The sequence below is a fragment of the Erythrolamprus reginae genome, chromosome 1 (assembly GCF_031021105.1).
Source record: "Erythrolamprus reginae isolate rEryReg1 chromosome 1, rEryReg1.hap1, whole genome shotgun sequence".
NCBI classification, from domain to species: domain Eukaryota; kingdom Metazoa; phylum Chordata; class Lepidosauria; order Squamata; family Dipsadidae; genus Erythrolamprus; species Erythrolamprus reginae.
In genome coordinates, this window is record NC_091950.1 from 244,787,533 (window position 1) to 244,809,376 (window position 21,844).

Genomic DNA, 21,844 nt, shown 5'->3' on the forward strand with positions numbered 1-21,844 from the left:
CAGTAATCAAATACAACATATTATTGTAAGATTTCATAAAATATTTGGCTTATTGCTTCATCCTTTGACTATTGGAAAATATTGACTTTTTCAGGACAGGCGAGCAACACATTCCCAAAACTAGTACTTACTCCCTGGAATAATGCCTATTTTCCAAATTTTTGATTGCAAATCAGGCATTAGTTTCATTGCTTCTTGAAACCACGGTCCATTACAGTACCACAGACAATCAAATTTCAAAGCTTCGGCTTATAAGTCAATATTACATTAACATATTCGGAGTCTTCGGAGAGGGGCGGCATACAAATCCAACAAACAAACAAACAAACAAATAAACAAAGAAAGAAACAAACAAACAAACAAACAAACAAACAAACAAATATTCAATATTTGAAGATTATCCTATAAATCTATATACAGTATGCATGTGTGCCTGTGTATATTAAAATACTATTCTAGAAAAATAACAAAACATTACAAGATAATATATACAATTATTTTGAAAAAAATCTATGAGATTCTGTTGACTTTTGGTACATTTTGTAATTCTGTTAAAATAAATAAATATTTTGAGAATAGTATTGCTTTCGGATAAGAAATGAAAACATAGGTTTTGGGACCAAGCTTTTGAGAATGAGAAATGTGCTTAAGTTTAGGATGAATCTATGTGATGAACTATTCTATCTAATTGGATCTGTGGAGTATCAGGAATATTTTAACCTAATTGCTTAAGATGAAAAATGTTTTACTGTGCTGGACCACAAGGAGCCTGTGTCTATCTGTGCTTAGTTTAGAATTACAGCATCCCTGAAAGTGTATTCCCAGCGAGTCATTTCCCAGTCCCCCTTCTGTTTAATTTTGTCAGATTCTAGGAGATTGCTGCAGGTTTCTTGGCAGGGGTTTTCAGAAGTGGTTTGCCATTGCCTCCTTCCTAGGGCTGAGACAGAGTGACTGGCCCAAGATTACCCAGCTTGCTTTGTGACTAAGATGGGTCTAAAACTCATGAACTCGTGGTTTCTAGCCTGGTGCCTCAGCCATTATACCAAAATGGTTCTTGAGTGGAGCATTTTCATGATGAGTATGGCATGCCATGTATTTGAAAAATAAAGAAACACTAAAAGAATTAGGTATCTTCATTCATTCATACATCCACATGATTAACAGTCATGTCTGTTACAACAGTGGGATGTATGTTGAATAAATAAAGTCACTGTATATTAATTCATACAACTATCATTTGAATTCAAGTTATTCTGAGCATAAGAAAAGCTGGCTGGATCTAAGCAATAGGCTAGCTAGTTTAGTATTTTATTTCCTTAGTGGCCTACTCGATCCCTCACACCTTTTCAAGAAAATTAGAGAAACATCTTTCAGCTGTGGCGAGGGGGGCGTTTGCCCAGGTTCGCCTGGTGCACCAGTTGCGGCCCTATTTGGACCGGGAGTCACTGCTCACAGTCACTCATGCCCTCATCACCTCGAGGCTTGACTACTGTAATGCTCTCTACATGGGGCTACCTTTGAAAAGTGTTCGGAAACTTCAGATTGTGCAAAATGCAGCTGCTAGAGCTATCATGGGCTTCCCCAAATATGCCCATGTCACACCAACACTCTGCAGTCTGCATTGGTTGCCGATCAGTTTCCGGTCACAATTCAAAGTGTTGGTTATGACCTATAAAGCCCTTCATGGCACCGGACCAGAATATCTCCGGGACCGCCTTCTGCCGCACGAATCCCAGCGACCAGTTAGGTCCTTCAGAGTTGGCCTTCTCCGGGTCCCATTGACTAAACAATGTCATTTGGCGGGACCCAAGGGAAGAGCCTTCTCTGTGGCAGCCCCGACCCTTTGGAACCAACTCCCCCCAGATATCAGAGTTGCCCCCACCCTCCTTGCCTTTCGTAACCTCCTTAAAACCAACCTCTGTCGTCAGGCATGGGGGAATTGAGACTTTCCCTCCCCCTAGGCTTATAAAATTTATGCATGGTATGTTAGTATGTATGATTGGTTTTTAAATTGGGGTTTTAAATTAACTGAAATACAATTAGATTTGTTTACATTATATTATTATTGCTGTGAGCCGCCCCGAGTCTGTGGAGAGGGGCGGCATACAAATCTGATTAATAAATAAATAAATTAAAAAAAATGTGATTCATTTCTGCAATGGTTGGAGAACCATTGGATTTTTTTCAGAATTTTGCTAAAACAACACATGACCATTATAATGGATGCCTTTGTGTAGCCATATTCTTTCAAAATCCATTTAAGTTCATTGCCATGTTTTATGGAAATAAATTCCATAGCTTACTGATGTGAAGCAGGATTTTCTTTTCATGTTCTAGCAATGAGTGGTGGCTCTTTCTTTTCCTAAGACATAATAACCAATCTGTAGGTATTACTAGGTATTACTGTACTTGGCAGAATACAATTGTACATGAAAATGGTGCCTACGTTGACATATTTCCATCTTGTTTACCTTCTCTTCCCCCCCCCCAACTTATTTCACTGCCAAAACTCATACCCTGGCAATACCTAGATGTCATTTTCACAGTTGTAGTAGACGTCTGATACCTTTGCTGATCTTTCTTACTAAGACTCCTGAGGATGTTTCTCAGAGGAATCTTGAAGTTCAGAGGCCAGCATGTTGGAGGGATTGCATGTAATGAGTAACACTTGGCCTTCATTTACTGTTGAAGATGGCCTGGCCTACAGTATTATGAAGCAGCTGAAATGCATAGACTATAGGGAATCAATCTAGTCATATTTTCAGGATTTCTTGGCCTGAAGTCATACAGCTGAGAGCAGGAGAGTCTTATGACAATTGGATGCAATAGCTTCATTATGTAAAAGTTGTAGCTCCATCTCAATTTATCTTCCTTGATACCCACCACATCCTGCCATTTTCCCCTTTAGATTTTCTTATTACTGTGATATACCCACCACCACATATTTTTCTTTATTTTACACATGTAAGCAGAAGATACAATACATTCCAAGGGTTATTTGGCGTTGGACGGGAGCATTGGCTACAAGAGAATTTGAGGGTGAGAACTCGCTAAGTTGAAACTAAAGTTTCTTTTCTACACCCAGAAAGTAACTGCTCTCAAGGAAGGATTCGTTTAACATCTTGCACTGGAGTATTTTCAAAGAAACCTTTAGTTGTTCCAAATTCCTTGGGTAGTAGAGGAGAGTCTCTTGGGAGACATTGGATTCTCGGTTAGCTATATTGAGAAGCAGGCACGGTGACTGAACATCTGTTAGCGAGTCATATTTGCAAGATAGCTGGGTTGAGCACTGGATTGGGACTTTTAATTTCCAAACCGAAAAGATACCTATGGGGTTTTTTGCATGAGGGGGAAAAAAACCCATATTATTTTTCTTGCATGAGCAAAACCACAGAAACAGCTGTAGAATCTATCACAACATAACATGAAGCTTTGCTTGTGTGTTTCCCGAAGAGTGCTAGATACTAGTTCCTTTAGATCAGTGGTCCTCAACCTGGGGGTCGGGACCCCTTTGGGAGTTGAACAACCATTTCACAGGGATCGCCAAGACCACGGGAAAAGAAAAATTCCCATGGTGTTAGGAACTAAAGCTTCTATTCCGGCACCTTGGAACATATTTTTACAATCCAACCAATCAGGTGTTTATAGTGGGGGTGTTCCTCTGACTTTCCTGCCAATCAGCTTAAAGCTCTGTTGGGGGAATTGGTGCTAGACCTATGGTTAGAGGTCACCAGAACATGAGAAACTGTATGAAGGGGTTGCAACCTTAGAAAGGTTGAGAACCCCTGCTTTAGATGGAACCGATCTTTCATTTGCAGCTGGGTTTGTTCACAATCAGAGTTCTAACATTCTAACACTTATCTAATAGTGGACCAAGCATTAGACCAGTGTCCAACTTGCTCAGCTTAGCTTACATAATGAGTTTGCAGTACTTTCAACAATAATAAAAAATATAATCCATTTCTTCTTCCTTTTTAAGGTTTCTGCAATTCAGACTGAATTAAGACAGAAATTGCTGTGATTTTTGTCAAGAATACATAATTAGAGTCTAATGCAAGTCACTTGGAGATTGTTCTGTCTGGGTTTTCCCAGACCTCAACACCAACTGAAAAAACAGCCAGACACTCTGGTAAAAGCCAAAAGTATTTTATAGCTGGAAAAAATAAGCACAAAGGAAAACCTGTCTTCACAACAGACAAGCTATAATACGTTACAGCAGGGTCCTGATGTCCAGTCAATACCACAAGCTTCTTGCTGGCACCCCCCCCAAGGTTTCAATAGTCCAAGGCACAAACCAGGATTGTAAGCCACCAAAGTTCACAGACAGGTCTCACGAATCTCCAAGATAAAACTCCACAAGCCAGGAAGGGTGGGTCCGCCTTTTATCCTTTCCCAAGAGCACCACACCCAAACCCAGCTGTGACCTCTAATGCTGGAAATACTTAGCCAATTGAGTCCGTCTCTGATTAGCTCTCCTTTGTCGCATATCTATGATGTCTTGAGCATTTTCCCCTAAGGAATCCAGGCTGCTTGCTGGGGAGAGCTCCCCCTGGTGGGACTCTGGCTGTCCTTCTTCTTCAGCCTGGGATTCCTCTTCCTCGTCAGTCTGCACCTCCTGTTCCTCAGCCTCTCCCTCTGAGCTGGAAACCGACAGAAAGTCAGCCATTCCCGGAGGGGTCCCAGACTGAACCACAACAGAGATAGTAGACCTTGTCCAATTTTTGCTCTCCTCTGTCTTCAACTACTGACTATTTTAGCCTTTCCAATTTGAATGTCCTCTGGATGGTCTTCAGTCACCTTTAGGAGAGTCATTAAGACAACCTTTCTCTTGTGAAACTTGGGAGCATACCATGTTTCCTTGAAAATAAGACCTGCTGTTTTATATTTTTTTGAACCCTGAAATAAGCACTTGGCCATATTGTTGTGCACTCAAAAAACCGATTGGGCTTATTATCAGGGGATGTCTTATTCTGGGGGAAACAGGTTAGTACTATTATGGCTGCTGCTAGTTTGATTTCTGATTTTACTGTTTGATTATCATTATGATAGCATTAGCACTTATTTTTATTTTTATACCGCTTCACAATATGTAGCCATCTCTAAGCAGTTTACAGAGTCAGCCTATTGCCCCCAGCAATCTGGTCCTCATTTCATGACCTCGGAAGGATGGAGGCTGAGCCAACCTTGAGCTGATGAGGACCAAACTCCTGGCAGTGGGCAGAGCCAGCTGCAATACTGCATTCTAACCAATGTGCCATCACGGTTCACAATGTGTATATTTTAATGGTTATTTAATTTATTATATTTTACCTTTCTGTGACATTTCAGATTTAAAGTGGTTGTGAGCTATTCATTATTTTTGATTGGGAGAGCTTATAAAGCTTTGACTAGTTGATCACTTATATGGTGTCAAGTTGGCATCATCAGAGCCGGGGTGGCGCAGCAGGTAGAGTGCTGTACTGAAGCTGACTGTGGATCTGCAGGTCAGCGGTTCAAATCTCATCACCGACTCAAGGTTGACTCAGCCTTCCATCCTTCCGAGGTGGGTAAAATGAGGACCCGGATTGTGGGGGGCAATATGCTGGCTCTGTTAGAAAGTGCTATTGCTAACATGTTGTAAGCCGCCCTGAGTCTAAGGAGAAGGGCGGCATAAAAATCGAATAAATACAATAAATACAATAAATAAATCTCTTAGCAGGCCCTTAGCTAGACTTTCAGGAAGATCACTTCTCAACCTGGCCCTTGAGGTTTTCCAACATATGTGCCCAACATCACTCTAGCTAGGGCCACCTACCTTATTGCTGGTTAGCTTTTTCTCTTTCCTCCTTCTTTGACCTTCAAAGTCTTATCCAAAGAGCTAGGTCATTGTGTAATGTGGTCTAAAATATCACAATTTGGCCTCACTAATTTTTACCTTGAGTTAGAACTTGGATTGATTTGTTCTGTGAACCATTTGTTTTACTTGGCTATCTATGTGCTCTCAGAAATCTTCTCCAACATTAATGCTCAAAAATATCAATATTCCTTGATTTTGAAGAATACCTTGCTTCTTCAAAATCAAATTTTCTCTTCAAAGCATGTCACTGGGAAAATGGCTGTGTGCATAGTTCTGATCTTAGCAGAAATAGACATATTATGGAATCTGAGTATCTTTCTCACCCAAGACCTTCATTGTTATCCTGCTAAACGCTGATCATGACTGCTGGTTCCTTTATTATTGGTGGTTAATCCCAAAAGGAAGAAGCTAACAGCTACTTCAATATTTTTACTGTCAATTCCAAGGCTGTTGTCATTAGTTTAAACTTACTTTCATGTTTTCCATGTGCTCCTTGACTTTCTTTACTAGAATTTCCAGATTGTTTGCATTACATTTTACAGAAGTGTTATTATTATTATTTATTAGACTTGTATGCTGCCCTTCTCCGAAAACTCGGGTGGCTATTTATTATCTGTTGTTATCAAATAGCACAAGTCATTGATGTTTCATCTTCAATTTCGATGCTCTTTCACTCCAGCATCCCTCCAGCATATATTCAGAATATAAATTGACTAAATAAGGGAAGAGTATACCGCCCAATCTCACTTCTTTGCTGTTCTGGAGTCAATCTGTTTTGTGATGTGGCTTTCTTATCCTGTGTATAGGCTTTGCATGAGGAGAATGAGATATTCTAGGATTCATGTTTTCCCATGGACATCCCATAATTTGACCTAGTCAACCCAATTGAAATCCTGTCTATAATCAATGGGACATATTGATAAAACAGGGATATTTCCTAAGGTATTTTGGATTTTGACATCTCTACTATACAATATTTCAATATGATTTCCCATCATCCGTCACTTTGTTAAATTTCCTCACTTTCATGCTTCTTGTATTCCCTGTTTATTTCCATCTTTGCAGCTTTGGATTTTTGTTTCCTATGTGGCAACATCAGCATCTAGAGGTCTGAAAGCTTTAATTTATCTGTATCACAAACACCACGAGTAACCTGAAAGATCCTCAATTCTTCCTCAGTACTACTGAGTACCATCCAACCAATGACATTATATCATCTATCACTTTGCCTTGTCCATCTATGGGTAAAATATAGGAGTGGTTTTCTGTTGCTTTCTCGTGCCCAGTTTGAAATGATATCTTAATCTGTTGACACTAAAATGATTATCTACTCCAGCATCTTCCTATATTAGTGCTGCCCAGTTTGGACTAGTGGTTAGGATTTAAGTATTTGCCTGAAAGCTGTCTGGATGTCTTAGGCCCATCATTCTCTCTCAGCCCAATTCACCTCACAGGGTTATTTAGTATTGTTGTTGAGAAAATAGGAAGTGGAAGGAGTATTGGGTATGTTTGCTACAATATTTATAAAAATAATAAAGGCTGATTTAAAAAAAAATATTTTTTAAAAAATGTAGCTTATTTTAACTGGGCAACTAAGATCACTTTCCCAGCTGGGGTGATTCCACTGGGATTGTACATTTTTGGCATACATTTCCAACATTTTTTTACTCATCCTTCCTAGAAACATCCCCCCCCCCAAATAAAACAACATTTGATGATGGCTATAAAGCTTTAAAACTAAACTAGTTTATCCCGAACATGCATTTTGAGTATTTTTATTAAATTGCTTTATTATGGCTAGAGAATTCTGAGAGTTGAAGTCCACAAGTCTTAAAGTTGCTAAGTTTGAAGACCTCTGCTTTAGCCCTTCAAAATAATGGAGTAGGCTACCTTCTGCTAGTATATTTTGAGCCTGTTCAATGGAAAGTAAAGAAAAATGATAAAAAATACATGTATATGCCCCCTGTTGTGATTGGCAGTGAAATCATGTCCAGATTATTGTAATAAAGCCCTAGCTAATGTTTTTTAAATTTTTGGAACATGTAAGGGGGGGAGCTTATGGATTTTGGCTTCCCCATTTCCCCCATAATTCAGCTTTTGGGGGAAACAGCAGGATTTGCCCATGGCCAGTTTATGAGAGCGGGTAGGGACTGTCGCATCTAACATCTTTCACAGCAGCTGAGGACACATATTTTCTCACCCGCTCTCATCTCCTGGGCAAGTGATAACAAGTGATAACAAATGCAAGCACCAAGTTCTTAATTATCTATCTCGGAGCCTAATCAAACATTCCCTCAATGCTTAGCAGGCAACCAGACCTCCTGTTTTCTCTGGATTCATTACAAATGTGAAGGAAGGAGAAGAGGGACCCTTATAAGGAGGTGATGTTTAACCCTCTCCTCCCCCAGCATGATTTTAATGGACCTCCTGCATGGCGAACTATGAACCTTTATTGCAAAAGTGCAAGTGCTAACTAAGGTGGCGTGTGTTTTATCAAAGATTGGGAGAATGAGTTGGCTGGGATCATAAGGAAGAAAAAAAGGTCCCTTTTCATCGGTTTGCATCCTAGAAAGCTGTAATAAAGGGAAAAGCAGAACGTATAACACATGCTGTGTACTTAGGAATGTCTAGCTTAGTTCTCAGAACCCAAATTTACTCTGCTTGTAAAGAACATGACAACATCATGAACTGAGTGACTTCTCTCCCCCACCCCTTCCACACACGTTGCCTGCCATTAATTTCTGCTCAGTATTTAATCATAGCAGCCTCAGCTCTGCTATTCCAAGAACAGCATTCTCCAGCCTGGAATTTCCTTCTACCGTGTTTCCCCGAAAGTAAGACAGTATCTTACTTTCTTTTTATCCCCAAAAGCCCCACTATGTCTTACTTTCGGGGTATGTCTTATATTGTCCCGGGCACCGGGTCCGGCTCGTCTTCGGGCTTCGGCCCGGGCGAGGCCTCTTCGGGCGCCGGAGCCGGCGGCGACTTCCTGATGCGCTACCGGCTGGTGTCGTCTAAGCTCCGCTGCGCCCAGAGCTTGGGCCACCCGGCGGGCGAGGCGGCGGCCCTGGCCGAAGCGTCGGAGCAGTTCGTGGCGCTGGCAAGGGAGCTGCGCGCCCAGGAGAATCTCCCTTACGCAGCCTGGTGCCAGCTGGCAGTGGCGCGCTGCGTAAGGGAGACTCTCCTGGGCGCGCAGCTCCCTCACCAGCACCGCGAACTGCTCCGCCGCTTCGGCCAGGGCCGCCGCCTCGCCCGCCGGGTGGCCCAAGCTCTGGGCGCAGCGCGCCACCGCCAGCTAGATGAGAGGGAGGCGGCAATACTTTCGTGTTTCCCCAAAAGTAAGACATATGTCTTACTTTCGGGGTACGGCTTATATTAGCCGACCCCCCTGAAACCCCCGATATGTCTTACAATTGGGGGTGTCTTACTATCGGGGAAACACGGTAACAGAGAAATGTAATTCCTCGTAATACATTCAAGTGCTGTGGGCTACAAAGAACTTACCCAAATACCTTGAGAACAGTGGTCGATTCCTATCAGTACGGTGCACCACTCTGGTAGCACCCCGCCGATTGTGCAATTCTGGAGCGGTGGCTCCAGTCTATTTTTGTTGGGCTGTGTGTGCTGATTTTAAAAAATAAATAATTTTCCATGATTTTCAGCTCTCTGAGCATGAGCAGAAGGAAAATTGTCCCTCTCCGCATGCGCAAAAGAGGAATTGCGCTGGAATGCATGCATGCACACAGCAAGTGCACACATGCACGATACATCGCAACACGCACACATTGTACTGGTAGGAAAAGGTAAGGAACCGTTGCCCTGCTTGGGAGTCTGGTCAGTGGTGCCTAGGAAAGTATATGCTACATCTTCTGGTACAGTAAATGTTTTCATTGCCTGAAAAGGTGATCCGCAACCTTTCCTCTTCTCTCTCTCAAAAGTCAACAGCATGTCTGCCAAGGTTGTGCCAGCCAGGAAGCAGGTTGTGAGCTAACAGCAACCCCCTCCAGCTGTCCAATAGCAGAAGACATGACTCACTGCCAGCCTATCAGCTGCTGATCCAATTGACCAATAGAAGAGTGAATGTAGTGTAATGTACTCCTCCCCCACCAACCAATACAGCCCCTGCCATAAGAACAAGCATCTTGCTGAACAACAAAAGGCAATATGATGTATTTCATACATTGTAGAACATAGTGTCTAATGCCAGAGATTAGATGCATGCAATACTCTGCTAGGAGATAAAGCTGCCCTTGGCCTGGTGCTCCATACTGCCTGGGCTTGCTCTCCTATGGAGATTGTGATTGATAAGAGAAGATGTCAGGAGAGAGGATGGAATGGGGGAGGGTTTCAAAGAAAAAGAGGTTGGGAGTGGGGGGTAGGAAAGGCAGTGGCAACAGCAGGAAGGGGTGGTCTCAGGCTGGAGCTGCTGCCAGTGCCAAGCTACCATCTGTGGTGGTGTGATCCCAGCAGGCACAGAGGAAGGAAGTGGCAGCCGAGAAGGTAGGGGTTAATGTGAAAATTGAAAATAAAGACACAAGAGAGTAATTAGCTCCTTAGAACAGAAGATAAACCTCCCCTCTTCTTTTTTCTGGGAATGAGGTGAAAAACAATCACATTTACCAAATCCATAGTGGTTGGGATTTTATGTTTCTTAACCAAATGCATATTTGAGGTGGGGGTGGGGGTGATCTTCCATATCAGATCAATCTTTCTAGGTTAGAGGCAGGGAAATGCTGTTTCTTCGACTTACCAGTTCTATGCAAATTTTGCATCTTAAAGTAGATGCTATCCTGAGATATTAAAGTGAAAGCTGGACCTCTGGAACAATAGCAATATTCTACTTAATTCTATTTCAATAATAAGAGCTAAAGACATAATTTTGAACAAGCCTGATGTAGGACATCCTTTGTTCTCAGTCAAGGCACTAAATACTTATTTTGGACCAGTATCTTTATCTCAACTTTGAATGACTAGGAATGGTTGAATCTGCCCATTTTGGATTCGTTCAATTTTCTGTTTATCCAATTTTATGTTCACATTATCCCATTCATGCATTCATTTATTATTATTTTTTGATTTGCACAAAATGATTTTTTTTGGGGGGGGGGTCTTTGCACAGTTCACCAAACAGATGCAATTCCATAAGCATTTTCTCATAACATACAATACACACTTTTGTATTTACATAAAATATTACAATATATGTTTGCAACAAACATAATAAGTGTGCAATCATGTAGAATGTTTTAATGCACCTTTATTGGGGAACCATGGCATAAAACGTTGAGAAGGGCAAATACTGACATGTTTCATTTGTAAATTGTTTGGGGAACTATAACTAAGTTTGTATTAGAATATGAATTGAAGACATTTCCCCCCCCCTTATTTTTAAATTGGCCTTAACTTTGCATTCCCCCCATTTTCCTGCCCCCCAGCCTATTTTTAAAATATATACTATGCTTAAGTCTAGATGCAGAGAGCTAGAATCGTATCAGTAATGGAAATGTTTTCATAGTTCTCAAAGTTGCTGATTTGGCAGCAGTAACAGTTGCTTGAAAGAACCAAGGTTTTGGTGCAAAAAGACAGCATACAGTATTACTTCAGATCTCTAGAATCATATCTCTGTGACTCCCCTCTGTGTTGGCTGGGAATCAATCGATCAGTTCCAAAGAGAAGCTAAAGAATTTTCTTCTTGCCTCCAACTTGGCAGAGATGTATCCTCAAATATAGTCCATCTGTGTTATTTCAACACAAATTATAAGCATTACCATTATTACTTATCTCTGAAACAAGTCCAATATGTGTAGTTTAAATAAATAAGTTACCTTTGATCTTTTTATTTAGCATAAATGAACGCGGAGAGTGATAGTGGAGAAACTGAATGTGATTTCTTAGGTTCTATCCCCTAACTTTCTCTGATTGGGGTTTTTGATTGATATTGCCGAATTAATTTTATATACTTTTAAACTAGTTTTTAATACAAATGATATAGGTTTCTTAAAGAAAGGAAACCAATATTACGCCTTCTTTTCTAAGCACACATGATTACAACTCTGATGAAATTTATCTAGGAAAGAACTTAGCCAACCATGGAATTGAAGAAAATGTTTGGCTGCATACAGCTATGGTGGCAGCGATGGGACAGTTGCAATTTCATGCATGATGGATCCTTTTTTATGTAGGGATAAGAAATAAACTTTTTGCTTGAACATGTTACATTTATAGAAGGTACTTTTGTACTTGGCTGTTCAAAACAATAACAACAAGTAGCTAGGTAATAAAAATTGAATGTCAACAAGCTAGACGGCAAAATTGAGGGTTTTTTTCTTTCAACACTGCATAATTCTGGTAAGTGAAAGAAACTCAGGCATCATTTCACAAATATTTCCTCAATCATATAAAATAGGAACCTCCTTTTTCAACCAGAGGACAGCTGCATTCCTGTGACTATTTCAGGACTGTTGGCGTTTATTGCATTCCTCCATTATCATGGTATACATGTATCTCTGGGCAGGGTATAATACTAGCATGAGACTTCAGGCTCACTCAAGGCCCCTGAAGGACTGGGGCAAAGACTCTAAAGTGCCTCCACATATTGTCATCTAATTATACTTTTTAAAATCTGTTAGAATAGTGGTTCTCAACATTTCTAATGCCACGACCCCTTAATACAGTTCCTTGTGTTGTGGTGACCCCCAACCATAAGTCTAGCCCCAATTTTCCCAACAGAGATTTAAGCTGATTGGCAGGAAGTTCAGAGGGACACCCCCACTGCAAACACTTGATTGGTCAGATTGTAAAAATATGTTCCAATGAGCCAGGATAGAAGCTTTAGTTCCTAACACCATGGCAAATTTGTCTTTTCCCAAGGTCTTAGGTGACCCCTGTGAAATGGTCATCTGACCCCCAGGTTGAGAACCACTGTGTTAGAAGGAGAAAGTCATTAAATAAAATCCCATTCCTGCTTTGAGTTGAATTGACTTGAATAATAATGATGTTTCAGAATGAAGATGAATGTTAATGCTTTCACTGGCCTGCCCTGAACATAGGGATAACGTCTCTGCCCCACGCTGCAGGTGTAGTGATTTGGTGGCTTCTCTTCTGATCTACGTGGTCTGCCTACATTTGTCCCCTTGTTTTGACAACTTTTTTTTTTAAAAAAAATCTTCTTTGTGTTTCATTTGCAGCCAGATGGCACCAGCAAAGAATGTGTCTTCATTGAAAAAGTCTTGGAGAACAACTACACGGCTCTGATGTCAGCAAAGTACTCGGGCTGGTATGTTGGATTCACCAAAAAAGGGAGGCCCCGGAAAGGGCCCAAGACCCGGGAGAACCAGCAAGATGTCCACTTTATGAAACGATATCCAAAGGGACAAGTGGAGTTACAGAAACCTTTCAAGTATACCACAGTGACGAAGAGGACTAGGAGAATACGACCAACCAACCCCAGTTAAAAGACCAAGGCAGTGTCTTGCAAATAAACTACAAGAATAGACTGTACCAGAGAAATATTTTTACACTAAAAATAAGGGAGAAGTTCTATTTTTGTACATTGTTTTTTTTTAATTTTTTTTTTTAAAAAGACTGGGTTAAAAATAGAAATCCACTGGGGAACCTGTAAAAGATTTATTGTAACTTGAAGAAGAAGAAGATGATGAATAGCTCTATTTAAATTGACTTTTTTGTGCTGTGGATTGACATACAGGTGCTTTATTTCTCCCTGGGAATGGACAATGTTTGGAATGGACAACATATTCAAGCCAGTCCCTAGAGGGGAAAAAGTTCATGTTATAATAATAATAATAATAATAATACTTAAAAAAACCAAAACCACAAAACCAAAGAAAGCCAAAGTTCTCCCCTTCACCCCACCCCCAAGCCAACCCCTAAAATTCCTTGGATAATTCTCTGGTGTTGCAGCCCTTGGTTATTTTGTCTCTGCAAGCTAGGCTGAGATGTGAAGATCTGCTGATCTGGCGTGGGGCTTCCCTGGAGGGCTCAGTACCTCAATCCTTTGTAACGTTTCCAATGACATAAGGTGTCACGACTCTGTGATCCTGCATTGTTCTGCTCACTTCTGGAGAATGCTGCTAATGACCTTCAAGTGACTAAGTAAAATAACCTAATACACCAATGATAAGGGAGTATTTTAAAAACCAGCTCTATTATATATATATATATATATGAATGCATGTATTATATTTATGCACATAAATGTAATACATATATTTATATATATATATATATATAAATATATATGTATTATATTATAAAGCTATTTATTTCATTTCTCTGTATATTGCAGTTCCATGAACCAGGTATTACTGCCTCAGCAATTAAAAATTATTTAAAAACACATAGACGTATTACTGCTGTTCATACATTCCCCTCTCCCCCAGCTTTTCGCCAAACTACACTGAGACCCTTAAACTTGTTACTAGAGCTTGGGCTCGGTGAGAACTTAGAGATCAGTAATATAATTTTATGTGCCAGGACGGGAAATAATTGTTTCTCCTTTGTTGTGCTAGTCCTCCCATCTCTTCCCATTCCACTGTATTGACTTCCTGCAAAATGCTCAGCCTTGTCCAAGCACGGGCAGAGTTTTGAAATGCGGCGTGCAAAGGATTTTTTCTTGCTGTGTTCTCTTGCCCAATGTGTTTTACTGGGACCAAGCTGACTTGGGGGCTACCTGTTATTAAGTGCTTAGTGGGGATAATGGGGATATCCTATTACTGAATGCCTCCATTGTGTCCTCTCTACAACTCAAGGTGACTGTCCTGCTCTTAGTCAGCCAAAAAGGCTTTTGGTTTTCTATCCAAACTGGAACCAATCAAGGTCTGAAGACGCTGCTGGACCCCACTGGAAATAGCCCTGTACCCAGGACAGAAGCAAGAAGACAGTGGGATGAAGTGGCAAGACCTGGGGAGCTAGTGTGCTTACCTTCAGAAGATTATGTACTTTTAAAAAATGCACTCTTAGTCAAAAGCCTTTTAAAATAAACTTTATTTTCCTTAAATAAGAAAACAAGATATGTTGTGATTGCTCAGAAATATGTGCATTGCTGTAGAATGTGCTTTCAATCAAGTGAGTGGGAGAGAAATCTGCATAGGGGAGACTCAGTCGTTAATTGCCCAGTGAGCAATTCCTTTCCTTCTTTTTCTCTTTTCTTCATTCAGTCTTCCTCTCAAGGTGACTTTTAACCAGCTAAACCTTGCCCATATTCAGATCGGATTTATGTTTATATTTATTCAGCTTTATTCAGCTTGATGCAACCCAGCCACTCTGTAAAAAAGAAATAAAAGGATGAGCTGTTCTGCAGTGATGCCACACGTGACAAAGGCAACATGCTGTGACATTTTGGATAACATGTCAACATTCACCAACACCTGATAACAACTATCCTCAAACCATGCCCCATTCTCATACTTTTTGGAGGGAGTGTGGAGGCTGTATGAGAAGTATGCTTTTATGTGTCCTCTGAACCCTCCAGTGGTAATATGTGTGTGTGAGAGAGACATGTTCTTATACGGTGCTTGCAGCTTCCAAAAATTGCACGAGAATGGGGTATGCTTTCGCATGGTTTTTGTAAGCCCCAGAAGAGCATTTTTAGGAGCTATTTCAAGAAAAAAAGTCTTTTGCCACCAAGGCAGGGCCTGCCAACAGAAAGAGAATGCCATTTGAAAGTAAGTAGTGCATGGCAGATCCAGAGGACTAGGCTGTGGGAGCAATGGCAGCATTTCCCAAGGCTCGTGTGTCTTGGGGAAGGGCAGAAGATGCTTTTTTGAGTGGCAGCAATAGATTTAGGGCTAACGTGGAGGCCTGGGACTCTGATTTAGGCCCAGACTCAGAACTGCTGAGTACTGCTATTCAGGTTGGCCTGGTCAGTGCTTCTCAATTATTTTCTGTAAAGTAAACATTTTGCGCCCCCAACTCTCCAATCTGGGTCCCAATGGAATTTTAGTGTTAATATTTATTATTCTACTTTTTATAAGCTGCAAGCAAACTATTAGCTGGGGAAGGCTTCTCTACTCACTTACCTGGGAGAAAGTCACACTGAATGGGTGGAGTTCATGGCTACTGCAGCACCCACAGAGAACAACAAGAACCCATGCAGCCACCCTGCCCTGCCTGGCTGCCTTCTCTTCTGGGCTCGGAGCAGCGTGGAATTGGGAATTTCCCCATCTGGGGAAATTGATTGAGAAGGACCACACATTTTTCCTGAGGTCACCCCCTGGCTTTGCTCGGAGCCCCGCCAAGGAGGGTGCCACACTATTTCAGAAGAATTAGCCTAGGTGATGGTGGTGGGGAGAATTAAGCCCCATGCTGGGACATTTCACTCTCTTTTATTTAGGTGCTGGGGATGGGGTGATATGCCAGCAGAGTCAGGTTAGGCATTTTCCAAATTGACCTACCAAATCCAAAAAGTATGCTATCGCTGCTATACTGCAACCAATAAATCTAGTGATAGGAATGGAGCAGGATTGAGGAATGACTCTCGTGACTAGTTTACACAAGGCACATGGACTAGTCTGACCATTGACCAGTGGCAATTTGGGCTTTGCCCCTTTCTTATAATTCTTCTACGACATGGAAAAAATGCTAACCAAGTTGCTGCCTGCTTCAGGGGAGAACAGTGAGTACAACGATGTAGGGATACATCAGAGAGATGTGTACTCCTGGTTCTCCTTTCATATTGTGGTAACAGCTTTCAGGCTGAGAAAAGGCTAAGGGACAACTGATCTGGTTTCCCAAAGTATATGGTAGGCAAGCTGTTAAATCCCAAAATTTAGAACTGGGCTTTGGTCCCAGTTCATGCACATGCATTATACGTCAGGTTAACACACAACAGACTGAGACCTCTGCTTATATATCTGGTAAACTTAGTGCTGGTACTTCGATTCTCATGCAGTTGATATTAGGCAATTCTGTCGAACAAGGCATAAAATTGTAACAGGATTCCAATACATTTCTGAATCAGTGAGCATATAATAATGCTTGTAAAAAAACATTATTATATGCTCACTGATTCAGAAATGTATTGGAATCCTATTACAATTGTGGGAAGTAATCTAAGTAACCCTGAGACCTTGACAAGTGCGTGTAAATATTTGAGGTTAATATTCTTAGTCCTTACAAACAAACAATGACTTGGTTATAAGTTATAACATGAGTATACCAAGACAATTTGCCGAATGAAAGACTTAGCTAACAGACCTTTTCTTCTGCTTCAATATTCAGTTAGGTGCTCATTGCTATAAAAGAGAGGTATCCAATAGATTATTTTCACCAATAGATTATGACTTTTGGCTACGTCAACATTTATATCATGAAACCAGAACCCATTGAGCAAATGTATTAGATAATTGGGGTTTCATAAAAGGGCAGAACATTAAAATTTTAAAAAATTCATTGAAGTAACAACATCAGCCATTAGCAATCAGATTTTGGGGATGTAAATTTGTGCTTGTCTCAGATCATTGGTATAGGACAAAATAAAGATGGCAAAGGATTACTAATCCCCATACAAATAATTCCCAATGTGAATCGACCCTTCTTCTGAAGTGTTTGCTGACCAGGGATGGATGTGAAATTTCTGCCATAAAAAAAACAAACATATAAAGTGGTTGCCTTTACTTCAAATTTAAGATTCGAACCATTTGGTTTGCTTTACAAGAGAAATGATTATTGTGAAAGGAGCATTTCTCACAGGAAAAAGGAGCCAGAAGAATCTCTGCAAAGACATTCAGAAAAGAGCCTTTTTGTTTGTTCAATAAATGACCCCTGCAGGTAAGTAGCAAGACTTGCTCATAAGGAACAAAAAGGAATACCAGTCATAGGGATTTGTAAGGCGTTCATACTTTAAATTACATTCCCCCTTGTAATGACAACTGGGATCAAACCTTGGACATGAGATATATTATATCTTATGACTAAGATAGGAATAAAGCTTCTTCAGGCTTTCAGCAATAATGGGAGAACATTAGGAGATGGGACTGGTTGTAAACTGAAAAGAATGTGAATGCTGCTAAGAGTCAACAATTCCCATTAAAAATCTACATTCCAATCCTGTACATAGTAATTTAAAACACTGAAGGAATGTGATTTCGCAGACCCATATTGTGATCATATATCTTTTTTGTTGTGTGTATAGGATGACAGGCAGCATTGTCTGCAATTTGTTTTATGTTTTCTCTGGAAAGTCTTTGTGAAAGGAAACTAAAAAACCCACAAATTTTACATTGATTTAAGAAAATAAGAAAAATGACAAACCAATTCAAAGGCCTCTTTAGCTCAATAACATAGCCTTCTATTCACCTGGTAAGATAAACAAGGATATTTATCTTCCACTGTTGGCCACTAGCAGATGATCCTGAGAATACTGCTCTAATTCTGGTTGGAAGTACACAACTATTAAGACTGTAGCCTGGAAAACTTCTATCCCATTAATGTGTCTCACCTCTTTTCAAACAGCAAATTAATGACCATCAAACAGCAACTTAACAAGAACTACAAGCCTTGGATCAGTTTCAAAAGGCTTCTATGCCTTTGGACAGTTACTTCCAAAAGCAGCTTGACCTTCATGCCTCAGACCAGGGGCATCAAACCCAAGCCCGAGGGCTGGATCCAGTCAGCGGGATGCTTAGGTATAGACTGTGGGGCCAACCTGGAAACAGTGAAGGCCTGCTGTGCCTCTCTCAACAAAAACAGAACTCCATTTTCATTGGCAGTGGGTTGCAGGAGGCCATTGCAGCCGAAAACGGATCTCGGGAGCCCATTTTTGCTGGTAGAGGGCTCGGGCCACCACAGGTGTCCCTGACACAAGTGATGTCGAGCCATGCCCACTCTGCCCCCCCAAGATCAAACACAACCCTGATGCGTCCCGCAATGAAATCAAGTTTGGCACCCCTTTAAATTCATAATTGTGAAAAATATAGTTTTTAAATTTTATTTCTATAGACCTGTGATGGCAAACCTTTTTTCTCACAGGTGTCGAAAGAGTGTCTGTCCATGCTATCAAGCATTCCCGAGTGCCCCCACCCATAATTCAATGCCTGGGGAGGGTGAAAACAGGTTCCCCCGCCTCCCGTAGGCCCTCTGGAGGCCAAAATGGCCTGTTTTCCAACTTCTGGTGGACCCAGTAGGCTTGTGTTTCACCCTCCCCAGGCTTCCAGGGAAGGGTAAAAACACCTTCCCCCATCCTCCCGGAGGCTCTCTGGAAGCCAAAAATGCCCTCCCAGAGTTTCTTTGTGAGCCAAAAACCAGCAGCCTGGCACTCACATGCACGTTGGAGCTGAGGTTGGCAAAGGCTCACGTTCCAGCAGATATGGCTTTGCGTGCCACCCGTGGTACCCGTGCTATAGGTTTGCCATCACTGCTATAGACACTCATCTCAACAAATGCCAGGTCTAGCCAAGTGGCACAACACATTGTACGTGTGCTTATGTTGAGTTTTTGGAATTGCTAGGCAGGATTAAGGTGAAATCTTAACTGAATTTGCATTTTTACTCAAAATTGCCATCCTGGACTATATGGATCACGATCTCCTTCAGTGGAAGATAGCTTCTTTTTCCCCCGACAGGCTTAGTAAATGTAAACAATTTTTTATCTCAAAGTTGTGATACTATATGTGCGTATATAGAAATAAATTCAGCTATAAGTTCCCAGTGGAACTTATAAAGAAGTGTAGCCTTAATAAGGGAGAGGTGCGGCAAAATCTAATTCGTGGCCTACAGTGTTTTTCCCCCAGCCCAGACAAGGAGAGTATGACATTTTGTGTGGTATGTTATTTTTTGTCTATCTGGCTGCTGGTTCTGAGACAGTTATGGCCTAGGTGAGGAAAAATAAACAAAAAAGGATATTTTCCTGAAAATAAACCAGTGAGAGAATGATGGAACAGGAGAGACCTGTCTATATACCATGGAACCAATAGCCCATGTTTGGCCTCTCTCTCTGTTCTGAACCAGCTTCTAAGTAGGCCTCTCTGCTCAGAAATATTTTTATTCCTGGGAGACAGCCATTTTGAGACATTTTGCACATATGTGCTTTCCCTTCCTAATCCTCCTTTGCTTGACGAAAGCCAAAAGGTCTTCCAGCCAAAAGAAGAATCAAAATCTTTTGCTGACTGCTTCACGTATGAATGAAGTGGAGGTAGGACCTTAATTAGCCCTTGCAAATGGCAGGGCCTTGAAACCGCACCACTTTTGGTGTCTGAGCGTGAGGCCCACACAAAAGCTAAGCAACTGCTTCTCCGCATCCAACTGAGGTGAAATCCACTATTTACAAAGGCAAGGCACATACAATGCACTCCTTCAAAGGAACTGTATCTCCTTAAGAATGGTGGGAACATAGGGGAAGGGGGGAGGACCACTCCGGCCAGTCATGGTGGTCGAATAGAGAGAGAGAGGAGGAAGAAGAGAATTTTAGCTAAGTTGAATGTGAAAGGCCAAGGATATAAAACACAGCAGGCTGAGTGAAGCTTTCAGGCCTCTAGTTTAGGCCCAATGGCAAGAGAGGTCTTGCAACCACCTCCACAGCGTTGAGTGCCTGAGTTTAAAATGCTAATCTGTGAGCTCATGTTCTAGTTAACAGCTGTCGCCATAGTCTGTTTTCTCACACAGCCAAAGAAAGGATCTTTTAAGTAGCAAAGTCCACCAGGAATGTTTGTTTGTTTATTTGTCTAATTTCTATAGCTGCTCATCTCACAAAACATTTCAATATGTTAAAGGGTTAAATAAGGTTCAGGAGGGAAGTGTTTTTAATAGGAAAGTGAACACAAGAACAAGGGGACACAATCTGAAGTTAGTTGGGGGAAGGATCAAAAGCAACGTGAGAAAATATTATTTTACTGAAAGAGTAGTAGATCCTTGGAACAAACTTCCAGCAGACGTGGTTGGTAAATCCACAGTAACTGAATTTAAACATGCCTGGGATAAACATATATCCAGATAAAATACAGGAAATAGTGTAAGGACAGACTAGATGGACCATGAGGTCTTTTTCTGCCGTCAGTCTTCTATGTTTCTATGTAAAACCAGGGATTCTTTTTGCTTTCATGGATGGCTATTTGTATCATGCTTGAAAATATACATCATGTTTGGAAATATAGGAACAACAAATTATGCAACAATGCAATAGTCACTGTCCTCCCCAGATGGTGCAGATCAGTGATGGGTTCCTACCGATGTGCCCCGTAGCTCCATTCTGGTAGTGCCCCACGGAGTGTGCAATTTGCACATGATGGCTCCAGTGCTGGTCCGTCACGCGACACCATCTTTTTTGGTGGCATTTTTGGCTTTATTTTGCTTCCTGCACATGCACAATTTTGGTAATTTTTTGCTTCTGCACATGCGCATAAATAAAAAATTGCCAAAATCACATGTGCACGAGCGTCCCATTGCAAGATTTCAGTGCTTTTTTGCTTCCTGTACATGTGTGGAAGCAAAATCACACAAGGGAAAATGTGTCCATGTGTGTGCATTGCGACTGTGCAAGCACCTGAATCATCAGGATGCGCACGCAGCGCAGTGGTAGGCAGGAAAGAGGAACTTGGTGTAGATCCATCTGTGACCAAAGTCAAAATTTATGGCTGGGTTGATGACATCCTGAGCATCTTGGTTTTCAGTCCATCTGTTGATAGACTTACATGGGAGATACGATAAGATCCTGATGGTGGTTCAATAAATTACTTCACACTCATTGGCTGGAGCACCCAGATATTAGGAAAGTTTAGTTGTTATAAAATCTTATTTATTATACTTACAATTTTTTTCATATGCTTTTATTCTTTAGTGGTTATCTGTTTTCAGTGAGAGATCAGTTTCTCTGCTGCTGCCTATAACATTTATCTTTTCACATTATTGTTCTGTCACAAATTGATTTGGGCCAAACTTTGAGCAAATAGGAGAAAGGGAGTTGTTTTAAAAGCCAGACTTCCTTAATCTGATATCCTAAAAATCTAGTGAATGTTCGAATTGGAGATCTGTTAGAGACAATTTTAAAAAGCACATA

At 41.1% G+C, this 21,844-nt stretch overlaps 1 protein-coding gene across 1 annotated transcript in view; it reads left to right on the top strand.

The window, feature by feature from the left end:
• The window catches only part of FGF18 (fibroblast growth factor 18), a 170,303-nt gene extending 156,943 nt beyond the window's left edge, over positions 1-13,360 (top strand). The window contains 1 exon segment of the mRNA XM_070738303.1: positions 13,024-13,360. Coding sequence (XP_070594404.1) covers positions 13,024-13,290 — 267 coding nt within the window. The 3' untranslated portion in view covers positions 13,291-13,360.
• The last annotated feature ends 8,484 nt before the right edge of the window (positions 13,361-21,844 follow it).